At 34.6% G+C, this 15,918-nt stretch overlaps 1 protein-coding gene across 4 annotated transcripts in view; it reads right to left on the minus strand.

Annotated features, from left to right (window-relative positions):
* The window catches only part of LOC106478479 (insulin gene enhancer protein ISL-1-like), a 57,890-nt gene that overhangs the window by 30,783 nt on the left and 11,189 nt on the right, over nucleotides 1-15,918 (minus strand). For all 4 annotated transcript variants that reach the window (XM_013939025.2, XM_022382082.1, XM_022382081.1 and 1 more), the window contains exons 2-3: nucleotides 11,192-11,381; nucleotides 5,388-5,668 (exon numbers count right to left, since the gene is read on the minus strand). In XM_013939025.2, the coding sequence (XP_013794479.1) occupies nucleotides 5,388-5,668; nucleotides 11,192-11,381 (471 nt within the window). The remainder of the gene's footprint in view (nucleotides 1-5,387; nucleotides 5,669-11,191; nucleotides 11,382-15,918) is intronic.

A 15,918-nucleotide genomic window follows, 5' to 3' on the forward strand; every position in this document is an offset into this window, starting at 1 on the left:
TGTTCTCCTGTGGTACCTATAATTTGGTTTGAAATTATGCACGTGGTACAAACAGCTTATTTTCGCTACTTTTTTTCCTAATATCATTATACTTGAATATTTGTAAATAAGACAGATATTATGTTTTTGAAGCTGGCGTTTTTTTGGTTTTAATAAGGCGTATACAATTAAAATTTACATTAAAATGCGCAATGAGATGTTTGTGTAGCAAATCCTGGACGCTTGTTGACTTCCTTTTAAATCAATACTGACGACCAATTTGGATGCTGGAAACACGTCAGATTGATCTTATCCATATCGCCGCAGGGATACTTTGTTGGGCCCCAAGTACCAGGTGGGGGGGATAGAGTGTGTACGTATCTGTCTGTCTGTATGTGCCAATGAATTCGCGAAAGAAGAGAGTGGGAAGGAGACAACCCAGAACTACACCCTCGTTCACTTTCTGTCAGTTTTAATTAACCGGAACAACACGCACTGTGTCAAGATCGGATTTCGTCTTGCCTCGGTCGGCCCGTGAGAAGTGATCAGGTGAGCAAATAAAGACTAAGTAGAGATGGCCGGTTGCCAGGGCAGAAAGCTTCTCGTCGTGCAGTGTGAGAACACGCAGGTGTCCATCACAGCTAGTGAAGGGTCAACAAAGGGAGGGAAATATTCGACAATGTAGGAATAACACTGCAGAGTTACATCGTCAAGGATGGTCATCCAAAAAACAAACACCATCAGAGACTATTGTTCCTTACTGAGCAACCATAGAAGTGAACGGTCTTCCAAATACGAGAGCTAAGCTCCAACCAATGACTTCTTTAACTTGTCTTGAATAATAATGCATTAAGGCAAAAACAACCACACATTTCGGTTGGTGTGTATATATATAGATACATCCATGTCTTTACGTACACGGCATCATCGTTTTGACAAAATATTAGTTTCTAGTATACCAGACACATCAAACTAAGGTCAAGAAGATATCTTACTGCGGTTATATCTTAAATTCCCATCCACCAGGTTTCACCGTTAGATACTAGCGTTTCTATTTTCTGACAAAACCCAGATCTTTACATAAACTGTTTACATCACATCAAAACCATTGCTATGATGATAATTTATGATCAGAGAAAAACCATTAAGTTTTAAAAATCGACAAAACCTTGGGATACCAGTAATGTGTCATTATGGGAATCAGGAATGAATATCCTATAGAAATGTAAATAAAACCAGCAAATGTGTCCCAATAAAAAAAACCGTTAAGTCTAAATGAGTCTTATTAAATTTTATTTTCGCATGCAATAGTATTTTTATACATTTCTTTATTATTTCAATGGCGAACAGTACAAGCGTAGGAAACTTAGCGAGTCGTGTTCTTTGGCGATCGGCGCGTGAAAATTTTTACAGACCGATATGATAATAAAAAAGTTTAGATTACACGTACGGTTATAATTTTCCTAAAATGATTTTTTTTCTTTTAGCAAATAAAAAAAAACACGGTAAAATTAATGAGCCACATCCTTTTGCAATTAGCACGTAAAATTCCGTAATGAATCGGTTACGTGAGGCTTAAACTAATAATTTCCCAATCATCATTTTCTTTAATCGAATAAAATCACAGTTAAATTAATGAGTCATGTTATTAAACGAGTCGCACAATATCTTCTAAAAACTATTCTGTTGGTGTTTTTTTTTATGTTGAAAGTTAGCTAAGAACAGTTCTTTGGTGGGTCAACGGCAAGCTTTCGGACTTGCTAAAATCCGGGTTTCGATTCCCTGCGGTAGACAGAAGCAGAATCCTATCTTAAAGAGCATACTTGTCGAGTTTTTTTTTAAATAGACTGCTGTCTATTTTTCCTTTGCCTATATCTTATTTAATTTAGTTAATTTCAGTTATAAATTTTAGTAACCATGCCCATAAATATTTCCTTAATTTCCATTCTTAAAATTTTATAAAAACAACTATATTATTCTTTAATGAACGGTGTCCTTAGATGACGTATTTACCAATGAAAATAAACTAAAATAAATAATAAATAAGCTAGTGGTAAGAAAAGATACCAGAAATAATGGAGATATATAGATATAAATTAAAGCTTTACAATATTTTATCCCACGTAGATCGATAATCACATTATATGCTTTTAATTCTCTCCACTCTCTCTGTACAATGTCACATTTTCGTCATGCAATGAAACCTCTGTGTAGCTTAAGAGGGAGAAGATGGAGATTACAACAGTTTCCAGACGAACAATATTATGCAATGAACACTAACTACACAGTGACATAGCTATGCCAGGCAATAAATGTAAATATGGTTATTTTTAACCTCTTTATAGATAAGGCTTTCTTAACACAATTTAAGTATCTTCCTACCGATAGGCTTACGGATTTAATGTACATACACCGACAGATATCCATCCATATATATATAATCTGGCGACTCAAATTTTACTTCCTGTGGATATTATATTTCATACAATTATTTAGTTTACTATTCTTTCCGACTTTTATAATTATTTAAAATTACTTGATCTTTAATTAAGAACCGGTTTCGTAGCTTGCACTACTTACGTTTACGTGTGAAAGCTGGTTCTTTAAAGAACAAATGATTTTAAATAATTGTAAAAGTTGAAAAGAAGAATAAAATAAACTGTTGTGTGAAACAAACACACACATTCATATATATAGGAGCTTGAACTAAATCATTCTATGACATTTTAGTCAATTCAATTTAGCCTTAAATGACATAAGTGTATTATAATTGACTCTTTGTATTGAGCAAAAGTGTACTTACTATAAAAACACGTTGTTAATAAGTTAAGTGGATTAAAACTTAAGCACACTACTATTATGAAAGACGTGTTCATTAGTAGTTAAAGGTACTTAGAAAGAAAGAAAATGTGAATACAGTAGTCAACAATAGCTATATTCAACCCCATACAACAACCATTACAAGTTACTGTATACCATAATCAGTCAGTTTACTCTCCTCGTAAATATATCCGAAGGAAACAAAAGATTGATCCAACGAGTTCCTTTCCCAAGAGTCCAGTCATCAAATATTTGCTTAACTGCCAAAGGCAATGTTAGATTATAGCACATCAGCAACAGTAAATACACATGTGTATAGTGGTAAACAGTGGGTTCAAGGAAGGTGCTACCTATGTTTTCTCTCCTTGCAGGAGAGAAACAAAGAGCTCTCCCTGATTAGATCCGATACCAAATCTAACACACTCTCAGAAACTTATTATAAATAACGATCAAAGGTCTTTTGTATTACGTTAATATATTTGCTACACGAGCTTTGAACGATGAATAAGAAGTTTTGATATATCGTGAACGAAAACGATGAACGAGTCTATAGTGTGTGTTTGTGTATACTAACATTGGTTGTCAGTTACATGTTTATCCACCAGTGCTTGTAATTTTTTTAAGATGAACATAATAGGGAACCCAAATGTGTTTTGATAATTCAACATTATAACTCTTGTAAGAAAGTGTATTTTGTTCATCCTTGCATTTTTGGTTTAAGCCTAAGATCTGTTATTTTTATATAAATTAAAACAATCACTAAAATATAAAAATACTTTGTCAATAACATTCATAAAGGAATATTCTTTTCCTAAAAACTCAAGTTTTAAATTGAAAGATGTGGATGTTTATGAGATCTCATATAATCATCATTAATTTATGTCTCTCCAATAAACCTACTTTAGTAACTTATGTAAATTTTATAATTCAAATAACACTGAAAACTAAAAAGATCGGTCTGAGAGTTTTAGGAGTTTTTTTTCTCTGAATTCAAGTTTTCGAAACTGAGTTAAGTACAACAGGTTAATTAACTAATCTTCTGGAAAATTCTCTCACTTGGTAAAATGATCTGAAGAAGCTTCGCTAAAAAAGCGAAACGTTTTGGTATAGGATTTATTTTCAGTTGTCCGAGAGAAGGTGAAGTTTTTTTAAAAGGTTAGAGAAACATTTGGGGTTTCCTCGAGGGTTATCTGCACAAGCCGTCCCTAATTTTGAAGTGATAGGCAACTAATCAACGCCACCTTCCGCCAACTCGTGGATTACCCTAATGAAATAGTGGGATTTGACTGTCAGTCTTAGAGCGCACCCACAAACTCATAGTGCGAGCTCGAATTTTCAAATAATGTTACTGGCAGTAACCGGGCTCGAACCGCCGATCCACAGTCCGTTACGCTAACTACTGAGACACGCTTGGTCTTATTGTCAAGATACACGTAATTGGAAAAAGCGCTTTGATATAACGTATTCAACCTCCGTAATTTATCATTTTTTATTCTTTAAGAACACGGGGGATTTCTAATGATTTACAACTGTATAAATTCAGGGTTTTTTCTTCTACACACATAGTCGATGGAAATGATTTTCGGTGTAATCCTGATATTGGGATTTCCTGCACAGAAGGGAATCGCAAATGATTTTATTGTTTTGGTTTACTTTAATATTCTAGTTTATTTTCACAATGCTACAAATACGTCATAAATACTCAGCATATTTTGAAAGAATACAAGTTATGTTAGATCCAACAGAACTAGAAGAAGTCTCCAAAATCAACGAAGTTCACGCCATAGTAATCCATGTTTAAAAACTCATGGAATATATACGAAGCTACTGTGTTTAACCAAAATTGGCACTGGAGATAAGGTCGTAAAACACAGATACGTAGACAAACAATGAATTAATGTAAAAATCTATGTCTATATATAAAAACAGTGTTTATCCGCAGAAATTTCTCCATTATTTTGTATTCTATTATTCTGTATTCTAAGCATTCATTTTGAACCTTCCCCGAATTAGTTTTAAAAAATAACTTATATTCGAATATTTAAATAAAGCGTAAAGTAATTTAAAAACAAATAGCCCTTTCTCGCAATAGCAATACACTGAATAATGAAGATTAGCATAATATGGCCCGTAATGATGAATAATCTGGGATTATTATTATTATTTCAGGAACAAAATAACAAAGGGAATCATGAAGTTGTTGTTGTTGTTTTTTTTCTAAAATTTTTACTTCTTGGTTAGCAACTAAAACCTACTTTTACTGGAATTTCGTGTAACGCTGTTACTTGATCTTATAATTACCAATCTTGACTAGGAATCACATGCTGTCATAAATTTCATTAAGACATATAAATATTTTAATTGATCCTATAATTCCAGAATATTCTTTAATGATATTCTGTTAGGTCAAAGTTAGTGTTAGAGGGGAGGGGAAAGACTAAAAAAAAAAAAAAAACTTTAGTAAGACTAGAATCAACAGAGAAACGATTGGTAAAGAAATTGTTAATGTGAACAAGAGTAATTTTAATAGATAAAATAAAAATTAGAACAAAAAAATGATAACAAGCAAATTCGTTAATTTTACGTACCCGCCATTTGCAAACCAGTGCTGTCATTAGCTTTGCTGTTATTTCCTTTCCCGTTGAGGGGTATACTATTGTTGTTGTTGTTAGCTTTCTCTAAAACTTCGTGGTCAGCCTTACAGAAAAGTCCATCGTCTCTGAGGGCGAATTCGTCTCCCGGAACTAACTGTCTCGAGCAGGCCATACATTGAAAACATTCAAGATGATAAATCTTGTTCCTGGCTCGCATCACAAAATTATCCTTATTAAAACCCGAATTACACTTGGCGCACTTAGCTCCAAATAACCTGTCAAAAATCAAAAGAAATGATTGGTCAAACAAATGAATAAGTGGCAGATACCTAAATCTAAACGTATCTTCGTCAACGTTTATAATTTATTACTCAGCATTGTTATGTACTTCTCATAATTTTACGCTACATTTATTTTCCTTGCAGACTTATAGAAACTCTAATAAAACATAGACTCTGTTTACGATACGTGGTGTTATATTACTTTTTAAGCTATTTAAAGTATAAAGCAGTTTACATAGAAAACTTATTTGGCCTAATTTCTATAGTTCTTATCCACGTATATTAGCATATAGAAAAGCTATGCCAGTATTCTATTCATTGTGTAGCTTTGTGCTTAAGTTCTAAGAAACAAACAAAAAAGAAAAGCTCACTAACAATAGAAAAGCTGATTGTGAGTAAGTACCAACGAACTTTATAAGTGTGATACAAATGTAATAAATCAGCAGATATATTTAAATATTATTATATGGTTTAATGTGTTCATTTCTCTCCACGTAAAATGTTCTATATAACTATTGCACCAAGTTCTATTTAACAAAGGTCTGGAATGACTTAGTGGTTATGGCGATGCGCGCCACGGGATCGAAATCAGTCGTCAAACATGCACACTTCTTTCAGTCTTGGGGGTGTTATAACGTTACGGTGAATCCCACCATTCGCTGGTAAAGAATATTCCGAGAGTTGGCAGTGGATGGTGTTGACTAACAGCCTTCCCTCTAGTCTATCGCTTCAAAATTAGGGACGGCTAGCGTAGGTAGCCCTCGAGTAGCTTTGCGCGAAATAGAACAAACAAACTTTTTAAAGTTTTTCTTACTCTACGCGCTTGGTAAACGACACGGTACTGCCCGTTTCCAGCAAAACATTATTACAAGTCATACTTTAACGATAGCAAAAAGTTCTGAAAAACGAATGATAAAAAAAATGCTCGGATTTATGAAATTTGTTGGCTCTATGTATTATTCAAACTTTCCATTCACAGATATCATGCATTACTTGAACACTAATCCGTTCTCCAGTTACAAGCCCTTCCCAGGGTAGTTCTTAGTTTTGAATATCTTCTCACCTCACACGTGAGGCCGTGGCACAAGTTCACCGTGATAAGTATGTTTAAGGTTCCAGTGCCACAAAGTAAGCAGTCACTAGCTAGCTCCTTACTCCGTTTTTGCAATGAAAACGTCTCTATAAAATTTCGCCGTGCAAATGTATCCTCTCGCTCTTGATATGTATTCCTCGCTATCGCGAGGCTAATTTAAAGCTAACCTTCCCTCACAATAAGCCACTTAACCCTAACAGTTTACAGTTCTCCCACTGGGCACCCTGAGGCAGGTTGGGATTCTTAAGATGAAAGCAAGGTTAGGAATAACGGAAGAACATCGCTGTATGGTGTATTCATTACTACAGGGAGAAGTGTGTATGCACGCAAGCTATATCAATAATTCTACGAGAAAAGTGCTTTTGGATATAAACGTTTGTGGTCTCGAGCTGCAGAATAACTCGTAGTGAAGTCACAATCTAATCTATGCGTGTTGCTATAATTGTATGAAGAAAAGAGTGTTCGGTGTTACCACAGAGTCTAAATAATTCAAGAGTTTATGCATTTCAGATTTATCTGTCAGGCCTAAATATATACTTCTTGAATAATAGATGTGTATCTGAGTGAAACCGAATACGAATCAATCTGCAGAATGTCTTGAGTTTATATTTATTACTTCTGTGTTTTGACGACTTCACAGTTATGAAATATGTTACACTTAAATGCTGTGGATGTTTCATCTCTGAGGTAAACTTTATTTAACTTAAATGATATAAATATTTTTTTTGGGGGGGGAGACAAAGATACACACACACACACACACACACACACACATATATATATATATATATATATACTTTTTATTATGAAAAACAAACCAATGTGGTAGCTTACTTTTGTCGTACATAAAGTGTATTAAGGATACTGAGGTGATAGGGACAGTTTACTGAGCTTGAAAGTGTTTATATGATCAGATCACCCAGTAAAAGTTGAACAAGTTATTCGTGAATATATGTTCTATGTGTTTCACAATCTCTTTAGCTGTCAGAACTTTTTCGTCCAACAATTTACTGCACATGTCAAAGCGAAATGTTTTTAACGTGATTATTTATTTAATTTCAATAAATTGTAAGCAAAGAATAAAGAACAAACTTCGTGAATGTGGAAATATCGTGTCTTATCACTTTCTGCCTCTCCATCCCACATTTCCCGTACTTTTGTGAACTTTACCTTACAAACTAACTAGCGTTAATCCTGATTTTAAATACACAGACACAAGATATGTAGATAATCATGTTTCTGTACTATGTTGACCCATTTCTGTTCACATAAACCTTTCCTGGAATGTTTGCTTCAGAGTGATTAGACGCCTGGGGTGGACACAAAGGATGACCACGTTAGGGGAGGGGAATTGTTTACACTGAGTCTTCCCTAAATACCCTGGAGATCAAGGTAGCCCACAAAAGGTGTGAAAGAGGACGACAGGGGGTGAAACACCTGAAGATATATTAATCCAGGACCGTATCGAATACACTTCAGTTGTGAACACTGAACACTTTCGCTCTAATAACGGTGGCGACTAATACTTTAACATGAGTAAAGCATGAATATAAACAATATGTGAATATCTCTAATAACGGTGGCGATTAATATTTTGACAGGAGTAAAGTATGAACATAAACAATATGCGAATGTCTTTAATAACGGTGGCGACTAATACTTTGACAGGAGTAAAGCATGAAGATGAACAACATGTGAACCTCTCTAATAACGGTGGCGACTAATACTTTGACAGAAGTAAAGTATGAACATATACAATATGTGAATCCGGATCTAAACTAAGGTATACGATAGCCTGCTTCACACGAAGATAGCAGCTTATACTATAGAAATGTTACGTTAACACAAAACAATGATTTATATATATTTGCCACGTATTTTCAAACGCTACCGTGATTTTAGCAACGTGTAAAAAAGTCAAACATCGAACTACTCTGAACTAGTCTCGACATATAAAATGAAAGAAAACAAACAAAAACAATACCAGACAATATACAGTCTCTCTCTTAAATTAACTGTCGAGTATTTTAAGGTTTTTAGTTTAAATGACGTAATCAGTCAGTATTTGCACAGGACTTTGAAAAATACCAAAGTTTCCGAGCAAACACAGAATTGGCCAATAATTGTACTTAATTCATTTCTGGACCAGTATAGGCGGTTACTAAAGCGAATCTAACGTACTTCCGTTGGAATAGCAAAGTAAAATATACGTATGTATAAAAATGTTAAGTTTCATAGAAAAATATCATTTTTACCATAGATACCAATATTCATTTCAATACTCTTGAGTGAGCCAGCGGTAAGTTTACGGACTTATAACACTAAAAGCAAAGGTTCGATTCCTCGCGGTGTACAGAGTACAGATATCCCATTGTGTAGCTTTGTACTAAGAAAGCAACGGCAAGTACGCTCCGAAAATAGTTCTGAGTATAATGTGTTATCTCTGTAACAAATAACCGTATTTATAATGAATTTTATGGTAGTTCCATTTTACTGTAAAGTACAACAGTAAATTTTTTTTTATTCATCTCTATCATTACTATAGGTTTGCAACGTAGTACAGAAATGCTTCCTTCTCCCCCCCCCTACCAAGAACGACTTTGCTCCACTAAGTAGAGCGAATTTTATACCTTAATATGCTCCGATTGTGTAAGAAATAGAAAGGTTTTACACACTCAGTCTGTTTAGTTGTTTGTTGTTAAGTGTAAAGCTTCACACTGGGCTATCTGTACTCTGCCCACCGCGAGTATCAAAACTCGATTTTTAGAGTTACAATCTCTCATACTTGCCGCTGAGTCACTGAGGACACGCTTAGTCACGGGACTATTTACCGTTACTGGAGTTACTTACATCTACCTGTCCTGAACGCTTCTGGAAAATGTATTTGTTTATATAGTCTTTTCGTGCAAATGTACGCACAGCCGTTCTGAATTTTCAACTCTTAGACTTAGGGAAAAGATAGGTAATCAACGGTATCCTACAGCCACCTCTTGGGCTACGCTTGTCTGACCGAATAGTGTTGTAGCACACCCACGGCCACAAAGTCTGAGCGGGTTTTAGCGGCAACGGAACGTAAACCATAAACCTTGGATTCCAATTCCGAGCACACTAACCACAAGGCCACGCTTGGCCCATTTTATTAAGTATTGTGACTTTTATGTCATTCTATAAACTTTAATAGTGTACGAAATGGAAATGTTATACGTTTTTAGTCACGTGACCCATTTAATATAGGTAATACTTCTGTCTGAATGTGTAGCACCAATAGAAGATGTAATACACACAGGTTATAAGAGCGTTCTCAGCCATTGGGTGTGTGCAGTGTGTATCAACTTCAGTGCCGTACTGAGTAACGTGGACGCTATCTGGTAATCTTGAAATGAGTTTACATAGTCATCTTTGAATTAAGACAATTTAGTGACATATATATATATTTTCTAGATTTCCAGTTACATTAGAATATACAAAAAAATTGAGTTTCTTACTGAGAAGTTTTTAATTGCTTCTGCTAATGGCCACATTTACTTTCAAACCGAAAACGACGTAGATCACATTAAACTGGAAGTTCCTTCTACATTATTAGTGAAAACAACAGTCAATAGTTATAGATCTATTCTCCTTGTATTTGTTTTTCAGAGACAAGTCAAGAAAAGAACAAATAAAGTGAAATATTATCAACTAAACAGTAACAACTTTTCAAATTTCTTTAAATATTAGGCAAGTTTGTTTAATCTCGAAAACGTTGTACACTAGGTGTTCATAATACGCCATTATGCTGACTCTTGGTTTACATATACTACTTTAGCAACGAGCTATTAACTGGAGTAATTTTCTGTTAATGCGAGTAACTCAACCTTCAGCAAAATTCATTTCTGTACTTTGAAATTTAAGTCTTAGTTATTTGTCATTTGCCTGAACATTGTGATTAGCATGGGATAGCTATACAGAAAGTGTATATGACAAATTGCTTGTAGGCGTTCATAGGCTTTAGGCTACCAACTATTCTGGAAAAGCCTTAAGACTTCGAATCAATTAAAGTATACGGAGTTTATTCAGTTCATAGGACTTGGTAGTTAAAACTTGCACACACAAAAAATTATAATTAGTCGTAATTTTTTTTAGCATTATTACACAGCTTTCCAAAATGGTTGATTAAAAAACTTTTTATTGCTGGATAATTTTTCATCGAAATTTTAATTCCCCATAATCTAACCTTAGCGTGATTTATATAAACCACTTTTATAGCGTCTGAGTACGGGATTAAGCCTACAGTAGTCAAAACACTGCAGTATAGAGCCGAGATACAAAAAACAAAAAAGCATGATAAGTATTTGGCAGTTAAGGTTTACATGGAAGCGAAATGAATCTTGAAAAGGGATGTTTGTTTGACTCAACCCTTGCTATATTTAGTTTTGCCTCCCCACCTGACGTAATCTCGCTTGCAGTAAGTCTTTCCGTCTCTGACGAAGCACGTACAAGTCTCGTCCAGAAACTGATGACAGTCTGCACATTTGAGGCAGGCCGCGTGCCATTCCAGGTCCGGAGCTACCCGAAGAATATACTGATCGTTGATCTGGGATCCACAGCCGACACAAGTTGACACTCGCCGCCGTTCTGTTAATGAAAAAAAAAAAGCCAACTGGACCTTAACTATGATGTATTTATATTACATTAGCGCCTAGCTAAATAAACATATATATACTGACAAAAACAAACCTATATTCACAACAGCATTCAGCAAGTTGAACATGTAGACGGATACAGTTATTCTTAAATTTCAAATACATTTTTTAAACATCTTTCAGCTACTGAAATACCTACCCTGAGAGGAAATTTAAAATCAGTCTTTATAGATACTATCATATGTCATGCCCAATAACCTGAACGTGTATAGGGACAAGAACTAACCTTAACAGGTATTAGCACATGTCAGTACCGAGTGCCCCGAAAATGTATAGAGACAAGACACATGTCAGTACCGAGTGCCCCGAACATGTATAGAGACAAGACACATGTCAGTACCGAGTGCCCCGAACATGTATAGAGACAAGAACTAACCTTAACAGGTATTATCACATGTCAGTACCGAGTGCCCCGAACATGTATAGAAACAAGAACTAACCTTACCTCAGATATATTTCATCACACGATAATGTGATAATTCTCTAAGCTTGCACGGATGAACAGAAATTAACTTCGAGTTAGATATATTTAATAATCAGCTCCTTAAACATATGGAGCTAACGTTAACATTTATAAATCCCACAAAATGAAAACACGTGTATAGAGACAGAAATGAACTGACAATTTTGCCATAAGAATTATAACATGTTAATATTAGATCCTAAAATGTGCAGGGACAGGTGATAACCATTACTTTTATGATGTCATCATATGTAAGCCCCCTTACTTCATAAATATGTATAGTCAGGAAGTAAGCACTACCTTTATGAATGTCATCGTGTATCAGCCCCTTACTCCCTAAATATGTATAGTAAGGAAGTAAGCACTACCTTTATGAATATCATCGTGTGTCAGTCCCTTACTCCAAAAATATGTATAGTCAGGAAATAAGCACTACCCTTATGAATGTCATCGTGTGTCAGCCTTAATTCCCTCAATATATATAGAAGGTAACCATTAACCATTATCTGTATAGGCATCATCATATGCGATTCCTTGATTCCCTCAATATATACATATGTAGAAGGTAACCATTAACCATTATATGTATAGGCATCATCATATGCGATTCCTTGATTCTCTCAATATATACATATGTAGAAGATAACCATTAACCATTATCTGTGTAGGCATCATCACATATGATTCCTTGATTCCCTCAATATATACATATATAGAAGGTAACCATTAACCATTATCGTTACGTTAACACACAACAATGATCTCTCTTTCTCTCTCTCTCTCTACTCTCTCTCTCTCTCTCTCTCTCTCTCTCTCTATATATATATATATATATATATATACATTCAGAGAGAGAAACCACAAGTTTTTTGCCAGAAGGCACATAATCAAATCAATTTTGTTCCCTGCAACTTGTTATGTATAAAAAATTCTTAGCAAGTGGATTCTTTTAAAATCGTTAATGTTTAAAGAGGTGGTTTTTAGAATATTTTAATGTTTTTTTCCGTATGGTTGAGAAGCCTATCGTGTTGAACAGATATCACATTCATTTGGAATTTCTTAAGCCTTTTCTTCCCGTTTGGGCCTTCCAGTGGCACAGCGGTAAGTCTGTAGGCTTATGATACTAAAAACTGGGTGGGAAGAGCACAGATAGTCCATTGTTAAGCTTTGTGCTAAGAAACAAACAAAATCTTCCTGTTTGGCGATTATGAAGTAAAAATATTTAAAAAAAAATTCTATAGCCTAATGGATTTTAGTCTTTCTTAACCTCGGATAAATTATTTATGAGAAAGCAAAAAAGCCGTAACAACAGCCTGCAGAAATAAAAGTATTTCATAATTTTCGATCATATTTTTCTTCCTGTCTAAGTTAGAGTCTTCTCCTTATAGACTAATAAAAATCCTAATTTTGTTCGATCTTTTGGTTTTTCTTTGCCAAGAATCTCATTTGCAACGAAAATCTTCGTTTTAGATCTTTTTTCTCCCTCGTTACCAAACGCTTTAAAATAAAACTTATCGTTTGGATAAATCTCCCTTTTTTCATTCCCTTCTTTTGGACAGATAAAACTGTCTGAAAATTTATCAAGTAAAAATACAGCAGACACAAACAAATTAACATCATGAAATCCTAAGTAGTACTAGCTAAGCCTGAACTATGATATAACGATATTCCAACTAAAAAGGCAGTGCATCATAAACTGGAACCTAACGCTACGACCGAAGTACATTAAACACACCATAAACCAGAATATAACCGATACAGAAGCTAGGCATAAAACAAACATTCCAAACTTCTAGGAAACTAGTTCACCAAGCTATATTCAAAGTATATGCTAGCCGGGCATAAATACGTCATAAAACAAAGAGAGGTTCGTTGATGAGATCTGTGTAAACATGTCGTAAGTTAAGAACTAAAGTTGAACACGTAACAGTTGAGAAATCACTTCAAGCTATAACCAACAGTCGGGTAAGCCATAAACAACCATTTTCTTAATTCTAAGGTATGTTATTTTTGCATACCATTTATAAGAAGTAATTTGATAGTGCCGAAAAATTAGTGTTTAATCCAACAATACGTCCACTGCATTTGAAGGAAATTTTATTGTTTGGATAAAGTTAGAGAAATATTTCTTTTTAATTTCATGCTTTAATTTTCTGAGAAAGCCAGTAACATAGGTTATAAGAATACACCATGTTGGCTTAGATTATGAAAAGAAACAATGATACAAATGTAAGGACGATTAAAACTCCTTTACGCGTGTCTATTATTATCATATTTAAGTCATTTACTGCTGAATATAATATAACTAACAAGTAAAACACAGAATAAGATTCATTACGTCAACGTTAGAGGGCACTTTTAAAGCAGTTACATGATTTTTCACGCGGGTTTGGATGTTTAAATATTGTATTGGCGTTAGGAAACAAAAGAATTCCTTTCACTCACCAAAACACATTGATATATATATACACCTGATATACCAGCCAACAACATATAAGACTTGTGGATCAACTTCAAAACTATGCTACTTTTAGGGTCTCAGACGAGGAAATGTCGTGACTACTATTGATGCAAATTGAAGCCATTTTTTTAAGTTTTGCCTGAATATAGCATAGGATAGCATTACAAGCCATTGCTCTAATCTTATACTGAAATGTACTATAGACAAGTCATTTGAATCCTTCCCTTACGTCCTCCGGTGGGACAGCTGTAAGTCTTCGGATTTACAAGGCTAAAATGAGGGGTTCAATTCCCTCGGTGGACACAGCAGATAGCTCGATGTGGCTTTGCTATAACAAAACACACACCAATATTTGACACAATGGTTTCGTAATATTTCGATGTTGATGCCTCGCTGGATCTCTTTTCGGAACGACATGCACACAAAATTTATAAGCCCCTAGTGGCACAGCGTTATGTCTGCGGACTTAACACTAGAAACTTGAAACTGATGCCACCCTTCCAGTTCAACAAATGTGTGTTTTTATTACAGATTCAACCTAATAAAGAGCACATTTTACATAAACTTCATATCGATAGACTAACTTGAAACTCATGCTACCCTTCCAGTTTAACAAATGTGTTTTTTGTTACAGATTCAACCTAATAAAGAGCACATTTTACATAAACATCATATCGATAGACTAACTTGAAACTCATGCTAACCCTTCCAGTTCAACAAATGTGTGTTTTTGTTACAGATTCAACCTAATAAACAGCACATTTTACATAAACTTTATACCGATAGACTAACTTGAAACTGATGCTACCCTTCCAGTTCAACAAATGTGTGTTTTTATTACAGATTCAACCTAATAAAGAGCACATTTTACATAAACTTCATATCGATAGACTAACTTGAAACTCATGCTACCCTTCCAGTTTAACAAATGTGTTTTTTGTTACAGATTCAACCTAATAAAGAGCACATTTTACATAAACTTCATATCGATAGACTAACTTGAAACTCATGCTACCCTTCCAGTTCAACAAATGTGTGTTTTTGTTACAGATTCAACCTAATAAAGAGCACAGTTTACATAAGCTTCATGCTAATAGACTAATTTGAAACTGATGCTACCCTTCCAGTTTAACAAATGTGTTTTTTGTTACAGATTCAACCTAATAAAGAGCACAGTTTACATAAACTTCATGCTGATAGACTAATTTGAAACTGATGCCACCCTTCCAGTTCAACAAATGTGTGTTTTTGTTACGGATTCAACCTAATGAAGAGCACAGTTTACATAAACTTAATGCCGATAGACTAAATTAAAACTGACGCTACCCTTCCAGTTTAACAAACGTGTGTTTTTGTTTTAAAAACACACCTTTTGTTAAGGGGATCGTACATCTGAAGTCTTTTTAAGATCAAAAAGTGACCAAAGTTAAACAAAGCTTTTCAGAAACCTGTGAAACACTTCTTCTTAAGTCGACATCCAAGATCACCCATACAATAACATGGACAAAAAAAATGTATATTTTCGTTCTCGCTTTCATTACATTA

The sequence above is a fragment of the Limulus polyphemus genome, unplaced genomic scaffold, assembly GCF_000517525.1.
Source record: "Limulus polyphemus unplaced genomic scaffold, Limulus_polyphemus-2.1.2 Scaffold215, whole genome shotgun sequence".
NCBI lineage: Eukaryota > Metazoa > Arthropoda > Merostomata > Xiphosura > Limulidae > Limulus > Limulus polyphemus.